The 10526-nt window shown below is 42.8% G+C and overlaps 1 protein-coding gene across 2 annotated transcripts; it reads left to right on the top strand.

Moving 5' to 3' along the window:
- On the top strand, positions 1 to 9924 carry hdx (highly divergent homeobox). 2 transcript variants are annotated; one of them, XM_016672820.1, is made up of 11 exons: positions 1 to 404; positions 1672 to 1833; positions 2424 to 2570; positions 2748 to 3932; positions 4012 to 4068; positions 6129 to 6275; positions 7734 to 7932; positions 8024 to 8103; positions 9047 to 9139; positions 9262 to 9384; positions 9468 to 9924. In XM_016672820.1, the coding sequence occupies exons 2-11, from the start codon at positions 1768 to 1770 to the stop codon at positions 9684 to 9686; spliced, it is 2316 nt and encodes a 771-aa protein (XP_016528306.1). In that variant the 5' UTR covers positions 1 to 404; positions 1672 to 1767; the 3' UTR covers positions 9687 to 9924. The 2 variants fall into 2 exon arrangements, with proteins under 2 accessions (XP_016528306.1, XP_007554850.1); XM_007554788.2 differs by having other exon boundaries at positions 2 to 404; positions 9044 to 9139.
- The last annotated feature ends 602 nt before the right edge of the window (positions 9925 to 10526 follow it).

Below are 10526 nucleotides of genomic sequence, written 5' to 3'. Positions count from 1 at the left end.
TTTGCATTCAGGATATGCAGAGCATCTCCATTCAGCTGCTCCAGCTGTGAATATACGTGGCCTATCCAAAATAACACTAATGTGCTACATCACTTCAACAAATCCCACTGTGAGGAGGAAACAGGCCATTTCCCACTGCCTGCTTCCGTACTGCGTGACCTCCCCCTCCAGCAACCCGCAGAACAAAGTCAACGGTGGGCGGGGCCACGGGGGCTCAGTTTTCAGCCCTCTTCGGCTGTCACAGCCTTGATTTCGAGCGCTCATTGGCTCCTGTCTGCGCACACGTCACAATCATGATTAGAATTGATGATCGGGACATTCTGATTTCATTGTCTAGCAAAAAGGGGGACCGGGGAAGAAATCTGCTGATTTGGAGCGTCCGTCTGATTTTGACATCAGAAATGGTATGAAAGAAAGTGATTTCACTTTTAAGAGAAGCCCGCGGTAAATTGCTGCTTTGCTTTAATCCCGTCCGGAGCTGGGGACAGCAAGAGGAAGCTATCCGGGATCGGGAAATCATAGATTTGAAGGAAAACTTTAGCTGCGGCTATCCATAGGGGGAAGCTATGCTAACGCTAGCTTAGCGTGGGCTGGCTCGTACATGGCGGCCTTGGGCCTGCATGGCCGCCGCGGCGGAGCGACTCTTACCCGGTTTGTTTACTTTCTAGGTCCTGGTCGTGGAGTTTAGTCACGCGCTTCCTGCGTGGTTAATGTGTTTTTAAAGCCGCTGGCTGACGTGTTGACGGCGGACTCGTTTGACGTGCCCACTATTTGTTTGCTAATTCTCACCGCAGATTCCATATTGACTGTAGCCATGCGCAGTCCGCCTGCCAAAATAAACCTGCTGTGTGCTTATTGGTCGCACAACATTCCCGTATGGGACTTTGTGTTTATCAAACCCTCCTTAAAACTGGGCCACTGTTGTCTTCCAGCTCCCTGCGTTTCTGAATGGGTTATACTTCAAACTTTATACTTAATAAGTCGGTTTACTTAAAGCTATGTTTCTTTTTTTATCGTACCGACCTTAAGGCTTCATGAAAAAGTTATAAATATGGCAATATGTGTTTACTAGCTAGGGAACCATAATCTCGCATCGAGAAAATGTATAAATATTATTTCATTTGTTCAGAGCGGAGATACAATAACACCATGATAATAATGATTTTAAAAAAAAACACCGGTGGCACAGAACAATCATATAAAATACATTTTACTTGATAAATTAATACTTTGTTAGATTGATCAGAGCATTTAGGAACTTTAAATTAATATGCAAAGTAATCCAGCGTTTTTTGTAGTTCAAAACACAAATAGAAACTAGTTCAATTAAAAAGTTACATTGTAATTACAGTAAACAATCAAATATAACTCTTTAAATGTAATGCAAGTGTAAAGTGTGTGGTAAAAATAAGTTACAATCCAATGAAAATGGTTTAATAGATAAATAGTAATTATTAACTTTGTAAAAAAAAAAGAAAAAAAAAGGGGGGGAAAACTCCCATCAATTTCTCCTATTTCAGTGCTGATCTTTGAAAATTTCCACACACAAATAAAATGACAGAAGCTAAAAGTAGACTATCACATCACTTTCAATGGCCCTCTACATAGTGTGCATGCTCTTTCTTGTTTCGCTTGGAATAAAGATTATGTCCACTTTGCTTTCCTCCTCAGCCATTTTACACAGAGGTGTGGGAGGCACAGTGCAGCAAGATGACTTCAAGGTCGACAGCGGAGATCTAGAAAAATGGAGGTGGTGCTGTGATCTGCATGGCTGCCTCGTTCCCCTCTAGTAGTGATATGGATGCGTGGCCACAGAGGCGTGGCCTGCAGACTGTGAGTATGTCAGCGCTAAATATGCATAAAAAAGACGTTTCGGTTTTGTTGCTGTGATGCAGTACTTCATCTCTCTGGGGGAAAAATTAATACAAGTCCTTACCTGAGTCCAATTGAAAATCTATCGCAAGACATAAAAACTGGGGATCGTAGATGCTTTCTATCTAATCTGACAAAAATAAATTTGGGAAAAAATCAACAGAAACTAAGTAAAAGAAAAAAGATATATTGTTTCCATTTTAACTTTTCACAAAGATGTGCAACACACACCTCCACTGAGTCAAGACTTTCTAAAGACCCATTTGCACTACAGTTGCTACTGCAAATATTTTGGTAAATATCTGTTGAGCTTGAAATAATATAATTAATTAGTAGGTCACTATTAACGATATCAAAGTGTTACCCAGTGCTTAGAAATAAAGTAACTTTGTCACAGCAGAAGATTCTTGCCACCCTCCTATAAAGACCTGATAGTCCCTTTATCCCATCACCTCATATAGACCTTTGTGAAAAAGATGCTATTGACGAAGTTGGTCAGCGGCCGGTTTGTGGTGATCTGAGGAGTTTCCCTCCTTCTGCTTGTCTGTCAGATGAACCTTCGGTCTGTATTCACGGCTGAGCAGCAGAGGATCCTGGAACGCTACTATGAGAACGGGATGACCAACCAGAGCAAGGCCTGCTTCCAGCTGATTCTGCAGTGTGCTCAAGAGGCCAAGTTGGACTTCAGTGTTGTCCGGGTAAGCCGGTAGAAATCGCTCATGAAAAAGCGGGAAGGAAGCAAAAGCGCTTGCTTTAAAGGAAATGAGTCTGGTTTGTAGGAGTAGGTGTGTTTTGCTGATACCTTCGGTAAAGTCTTGTACCAATTCCTTGTTGGATCAGGTTCCTGAATGGACCCCACGTTTTCTTTCCTGCAGACATGGGTTGGCAACAAACGACGAAAACTGGCCTCCAAGGTCGAGCAGAACGGAAGCGCGTCTCATCCCTTGTCGAGCCACGGAATAGCTGGAGGGCTGCTCTCCGGTCCCGCCCTGGCTGGAAGCGTGCTGTCCAATCACAGCCTAGCGACAGGGGCGCTGCTTCCTGCTGACATAGCCGCTGCCCGAAACATCCAGAACCGCGTACACCTCCTCCCTCCATCCTCGTCTTTCCCCGCTCTCTCTTCGGCGTCTTCCTCTCCGTCGTCATCCTCACCCCTCAGTAGCGGAAGCAACAACAACAACAACAACGACGTAATACTGACTGGGATTTACTCTCTGAACCCCGTCCCCCGCTCTCGACCGAGACCTCAGGCCCCCCAGTCTCAGTCGGACTCCGAGATTTCCATCCGCACGTCTTCGTCTCTGATCAACCAGGCTCTGCAGAGCAGGAGCACTTCCACGTCCTCACCCATCCACTCCAAGTTACTGACCCCCTCTGCCACGCTCCCGCCCCTGACGTCTGCCTCAGGTTCTTTAGTCTACACTGCAATCAGGAAGGGCACTTTATCCGTTGGGGACGGGGGGATAAGTGCCGGCGCAGGGCTGGTACCCCACAGCTGGACTAGACAATACGGTACCGTGCAAACTCGCCCTTGGTCGTCGTCTTCACAATCCCAATCTCAGCTTCAGCCTAGACCTCACTCCAACCCCCAACCTCAACCGCCTGCGCCGCAAAAGCCTCGAGCCTCCCTCCCCGCCCAGAACGCAGGGCCCTCTTCCGAACAAACGCCTCGCATTCAGCAAGTCTTCACCCTGTCGGAGAAGGGCGACAGGGAGCGCCCGAGGCCCGGGCAAGCATCCGCTCCAAGAAGCCAGGAGACCCACAGGCCGACGCCTCACCCTCTGGATGCCGGTCACAACTTCTCCATTGCCATGGAAACGGGAAACGAAGAGGACGAGTGGCTGAGGGAGGAGGAGTTGGCCAACATGGCCGCCCAGACGCACATCCACAGGGAGCAGCCGGTGACCAGCCCGACGGGAGGCGAAGCGTCCGTCACCAAGGGGAACCGCACTCCTCCCGCCACGGGCTCCAGACCGGCGGCGCCTCCCAGCAACGCGGCACTTCAGGGCAGCTACTCCCTCACAGTACAGACCTCACTCCCAGGCGAACCCAGCTCACAGGTAAGGACAGGTTTCTGTTTCGGGTATCGATACTCCTCAAAGGGATTTAATGTGATTAACTTGTGTTTTTTAAACACAGCCTTCACTCGGTGTGTCTGCTGCCCCCTGGGTAATCAACAGCTCCAGAAAGAGAACAGTAAGTATTTGTGATCAACTTCTAGAGCGTTCCTAAACGAAGGTTTACGGTCTGTGCCATAACAAAAAAAGAAAAAAAAAAAAAAGAAATCTTAACTGCTTTAAAAAGGTGCAACTTCTGATGAAAATGATGTCATTACATCAAGCAGACTGTGACATATTTTCTTCCAGGCCTGTCTTGTGTTTTGCCCCATTCATTTTCCAGTATTTTCTGACCACCATGTTTCCATGGGGATGGTGTGTTTTGTTTTCCCGTCTGTAAAACATTTCGAAAACCATCTGCACAGCTCTTTGTTGGCCTCTTTATTAAAATTTCTGACAATAATGCGACAAAAAGTGAAAAAAAAATTATAGAACAGCTATTTGTTCAACTTTCTTGAAATAATATCTTTTTTTTATTTGCCCAACTTGACCACTAGAACGGTTTTACCTCATGTTTTTAGACAGTGGCTCAGTTTATAAAAAGCAGCCACGTCTGACGTCGTGGATTATTGCCACATACCCTCCATTTCAGTCTCATCTTTCCACAGGACGTTGCTCCAAATATCTTGTGGTTTGTTCAGATGCAACTTTGGAAGCCCCAAATCTGTCGACCATGTTGTTTTTAGAGAGAGGAGGCCTTCGTTTTGCAACCGTTTTCTAATAAATCAAACTTGCTCAGTCTTTATATGCTTACTGTAGAGAGCGGAAAGGAGCTCCCTCAGTCTGACCTCTTCCAGCAGCTGGTCCTTATTTTTTTATTTATTATTTTTTCTGCTGTGGAACTCAGAATTGTTTGGATACTGTAAGCCTTCCTGCAGTCCTGGGCAGCAACCCTTGCTTTTATAAGAACAATCTGGTCATTTTTCTTGCATTTAGGTGACACCTGAACTTTACAGGTGTCACAATTTTTCATCTTTTCTTTTAAAAGTTCAAACATTTACTGAGGAGTAGCTACTTAAGTGACTAAAAATGTTTGTTTTTGTTAATTTTGTTATGAAATTAGATGGTTAAAGGGGAATAAAAGGTACTTGTGTTTGTATTATATGTAGACACCATTTTGAGGCCATTCAACTGGGTTTTTTTGTTTTTGTTCCCTGGTGTGAGAAATAAGGTTTTCTACAAATTTTAACATTTACTGAGGAAATTTAGATAAAATGTCTTTAGTCAGAAGCTTCTTCAGATTAGTTGTAACACAGACTGGTACAGGAGAGCCATCAGCATCTACAACAACTCCTTTTAAAGAACCTTGAATAAAATGAGTCAGCATTTAATTTCCCTCTGGAATCAATAAAGTATTTTTGAATGGAATTGAAATAAATGTCCAAATATATTGTAATTTTTCAAAACTGTATTTTCAATTTTCTTAATTTAATTTCACTTTACTTCTGGACATTTGAGTGCAAAATAATAGCATTGAACTGCTTAAATACTAGCTGTGTTGTAGCATTTTAACCTGTTGATTCTACAAATCATAAAACTGGTCACTACTGGAACGCTTGTCATTTTTATTGTGCTTTATGGCCATTTTATGGATTTATTTTGCCATCTGAACTGAAATTAATTAGCACCTTTTCAAAATCCGTACCTCTTTGAGTTGAAAGAACTAAAGTGGATATGTTAAAACACATTGGTAGCTTTACTTTATTGAAAAATGTAAAAAAATAAATAAATTAAAGTTTCTACCTTTTGTTTGATGTTTTAACCATAAAGATTAAGAACTACTATACCTTACAGGAGTCCAGTAAGGCAGTCATATTTTAATTTGGAAAGACTACATTCATGTCTATAAGTCAAAAACCAAAAAAATTGATGACTGAAATATTAAAATTAAGAGGAATATGCCATTTAAATATAAATAAATGTAAAAATCCACATCATTTATTGAGATTTATAACATTTAACTCCTTTTAGGAATTGCAAGAACCACCAGAGTCTTGAAATCCAAACATTTTTCCTCATTTTATTATATTTTTCTCACATTACACCACTACAACAATTTCAATACTTTTTCTAGACTTTTCAAAGCTGCACCAGAACCCCTTTACCGGTCCGAATCCCGTCTTCTTGTCGCTCCCGCAGCTGCAGGATCGGACCCAGTTCAGCGACGGTGACCTTGTCCAGCTGAAGCGCTACTGGGACCGCGGCATGACCAGTCTGGGCTCGGTGTGCAGAGAGAAGATCGCCGCCGCAGCCAACCAGCTCAACGTAGACACTGAAATCGTCAAGGTAAAGCTCTTTGCCGAAGGGTAAGAACAAAGAGCTGCGTACGTTTCAGCTCCAGGGATTCCTGACCGTCTGCTCCGTTAGTTTAGATGCGGGGTGTCAGCATGGAGGTCAGTCATTCCTCTCGCGACTTTGCCCCTCCGGCTGTGTCTGCACCGAAACGGTCGCCCCGAGTCAGAGAAGGCAGAGCCGCGTCTTGTCAGAAACACATTTCAGACACGAACTGATTCCATACAGCTAATTTCACTTTTATTTAGCTTTGGCTCTAAAGTCCAGCTAAAGATGAATGTGAATGTACCAGATGGAACCAGAGGGACGTCTGTGGATTCTCCAGAGCGCCGTCACAAAATTGGGACAAGCAGCTTTTCTGGGTCACAAACGTTTTTTTTTTTTTTACTTGTTTACACAAAGTTGTTTAAAAGTCATGCAGTAATATATATCGGGGCCAATGTAGGAATGCTTTTAGGCTAAATATAGTCGGTCTGGATTGGTTCAGACACACACACACACACACACACCTCCAGCCCTGTGCCTTCTCATTCACAAGGATGTTTGGTGCCAGAAAGGAAAAATGGCGTTCAGAGAGAACACAGGAAGTCTGAGCATTTAGTAACTTTTCTGGTTGGGATGGTTGAAGCGATTCCAATCGATGTGAAAGGAGAACAGTCAGCAAAAGTTTGATGTTTAGTTTAAGTCGTGTTCAGATTCAGGTCGGTTGGAAAAAGGAAATAGATTCTGGCAGAAGGCTTTCTTTTTCTTTTTTGTTTTGTTTCTTTCCTCCATTTTTAGTAATTTTGTTCTGTTTTTCCTCTATTCCATCCTTTTCTTTTTTTTACTTTTGTGTTTGCTTCTCTTCTTTTTCTTTCAATATTTCTTTCCTTCATTTCTCCCTGTTTTGTTTCTTTCTTCTTTCATCTATTTTTTCTTTTATCGTTTCTTTCCTTTGTCCATTTGACTTTTTTGTGATTATTCTTTCCTTTTTTCTTTCTTCCCTCCCTTGTTTCTTTCTTTTTTTGGTTCTATCCTCTATTCTTTTCTCTTTTTGTTTTTCTTTTTCCCTCATTTTTCCCTTTTTTGTTTTTTTCCTCTCCTCTATTGTTTCTTCTTTATTTTTTGTTTTTATCTTTCTCTATTTTTTTTCTTTCTTGCTTTCCTTCTGTTTTTTGGTTGTTTTTCTTTCTGTCTTCCCTCCTTACTTTCTTTTTTGGTTTCTTTCCCCCCTTATTTCCTTTCTTATTTTCATGACTGAACCGTTTTGTTCACATCTTTGAAACACTAAATTCTGAAAACCAGATTCTGGTACAAATTTGGAGGAACCTCGACTTCCCTCTCAGCTGTCTTTTTTTTTTTTTTTTGACCGGATAACGTTCCCTCGCTCCGCAACTATATATTTTTTGGTCTGAACATTCCTTCAGTTGTTTCCGTCTACATGTTGCCTCCTGCGTAAATCTCTTCATGCAGACGTGGATCAGCAACAGACGGAGGAAGTACCGCCTAATGGGGATTGAAATCCCGCCCCCTAAAGGCGGGCCCGCCGTGTTCACCAACCCGTCTCCAGGAAGCCAGTCGCCGACGGCCGCCAGCCCCGACGAGGATCACCTCAGAACACCCGAACTCCCGGATGACCTGACTGACGGCGGCTCAGTCTGCATGTCTGAAGGTGTTGATTCATTTGCACGCGTGAACTCGTGTTTATTTATTTATGTTTTTGTACAAACTCTTTACATCTCGCTTTGTGTTCTCACACACAGACGGGACTGTCGATTCACACCACAGAGACGGAGACGATGAAAGTTACACATCCACTGCTGCTCCACTGGCCAATAATGTGGTATTTCATCAGTCACCTGACACTTCAGTAGAAAATTAAAAGTTTTCACTTGGAGAGTAATTGCATTTTTTATTGGATTGGTCGAAACTTTACATGAGATTGAACAACCAAAGCTTCAGTGCCTCGGCAGATGTTCACTCTCCTCAAACTTTTCCACGTCTTATTACATCACAATCACAAACTTCAGTGTCCTTTATTGAGGCTGTATGCGATCCGTCAACACGAGCGGAAAAGAGGATACATGAGGGCTTTCTCATTGTTTTTAAGTCAGAAAAAGCACGTCTGCTGAACCGTTGGCCGTTCTTCTTCACTAAACAACTCGAGCTCCATTGTCACCGATACCAGATCTAGATCTTTCATTATCAGGACCAATACAGATCCTGACATTAATATCGGATCGGTGCATCTGTGCTGTGATCTGAACCATTTCACTGCTGCTTTCTCTGTATGTTTGTGGTCATTTCTATGAAAGCAATCGATTACAAAAGAAAGACGGCCGAACGCAAACGCCACCTTCTTCCTATTTTTTTGTAAGGAAACGAAAAATGATTATTTCCATTTGCAACTAAGCGATACTTTGTGTGAGTCCGTTACATAAAAGTCACATTAAAACGAGCCATTGATTGTGGCAAAACGTGGAAAGGTTCTGCTTGTATAGAAACATTTGCAAGCCCTTTAAAAGCTTTCATCCAACACACCTTATCGTTTTTTGTTCTTTTTTTTTTTTTAGTAACCAGATAAGAACAAATTCTCATTTTCAACGACCTGTTCAGAAAACTTTTAAACATCAAACGGTGGAAAACAGAATATCATAAACAGAAAAAAATAAAAGTACTGACTAAACGTAGAATAATGCACGTGGTAAGACAACAGTTTTTAAAAGCAGGTACAGGAACGTCTTCTGCGAAGGGTCAGTTTATCCGATCTGTGTGTTTGGCAGAAGATCGAAGTAATCGATGAGGACGAAGAAGCTGATGAAGATGGCGACTTGATGGTGTCAGACCTCGAGCAAATGCAGAACCTGCTGGAATTTAAGGTGAAAACTCTTTCACTCTGACCAAACGAGAGGTTCTGCATGTTTCTGTGGTTCAGTTAAAAAAAAAAAAAAAAGCTGATTTAAAAGAACTGTTTGTTTATGGAACCCTTCTTCTTTTTCAGCACGAGGAAGTGCAGTTCCTAGAGAACGAGCTAGAGAACCAAAAACAGAAATACCAGGAGCTCGCTAACTTCACAGAGAGCCTGCTCAGCGCTGTGAGAGACAACGACCTGGAGAGACAGAAGGTGCATTTCGAAATGTTCAAATTCGAAAAGTAACAAAATCCGTCCAACATTTCCAACCTGACGCCTGCTGGATGTGTGCTTAGGAACTTTTGGCCAGTCTACCTCAGACGTCAGACCAGGACTGGGATGAGTCGGCGGAGAGGAACACCCAGACGGATCCGACGCCCGACCACAGAACCCAGACGGACGGCTCGGCTCAGGCTGGCGAAAGACTCCCGCCGGTCGACGCAAACCAAGACCGCTCGGCAACCGAAGTCACCGAGCCCTCTGCATCAGAGGAAGAAGGGACAGAACTGAAGTGACTCTCTGCACTCGTACGAATGGTTAGCACTCCACTCAGAGACAGAGAGAGAGAGGCGGGCCTAGTCTGACGGTTAGTGGTAAACTCCATGCACAGTGCCTGTGGGATGATGCTTCACTATGACTGTTGGGCTGAACAATGCCTTTTTTATTTTTATTTTATTTTATTTTTGTAACTGCATATCATTCGCCTTGCTCTGGCCCAGTCTGGAGAGAACAATAAATGACCTCTAACCTAAATGTGTTGGCCCTTTTTCCTTATGTCAGCCTGGAAACACCCACCACACTTCAGTGATATTAACTTTTGTTAGAAAAACTTTTTTTTTGGTAGATTACTGGTTCAATCAAACTGAAACTGCAGAAGTTAAGTTTATTTATCTGTGTGGCATCTTTCAGCAACAAGGCAGTGCAAACTGCTTTACACCATAAAAACATAGTAGAGTAACAAAGTAAGATTTGATTCTAAGTTTTGCCTTTTCAGCTCTATTCAAGTCTGGAATGGTGCCTAAATGCAGATCCAGAGGCGTTTATTGGTTGGCTGATGCCTCTATGTTTTCAGACTCCTATTGGTCCTTGGGAGGAGATAGTCAACAATGATGAAAAGAAGGTGTTTAAATCCACATATTTATCCTTTTTCATCATTCCAAGTCTGTTGCCACAAAGATCCAGTCTTACTATCATGTGAGCAAATGACATACTTCCTATTGAGTCCAAGAAGAGTTTAACAAACTCCAAAGGTTTAGATTTGTGACCATGGAACATCAACATTTTACCTCAGTGTCCCTCAAGAAGATTCTTCTTTCTTCCCTTACCATCCAACTCAACTTGATCTGCAGCAAGTT

This window comes from Poecilia formosa, unplaced genomic scaffold, assembly GCF_000485575.1.
Source record: "Poecilia formosa unplaced genomic scaffold, Poecilia_formosa-5.1.2 Scaffold66, whole genome shotgun sequence".
NCBI lineage: Eukaryota > Metazoa > Chordata > Actinopteri > Cyprinodontiformes > Poeciliidae > Poecilia > Poecilia formosa.
Note: the sequence above shows the minus strand (reverse complement) of the source record. Positions and strands in the feature narration are given on the sequence as shown.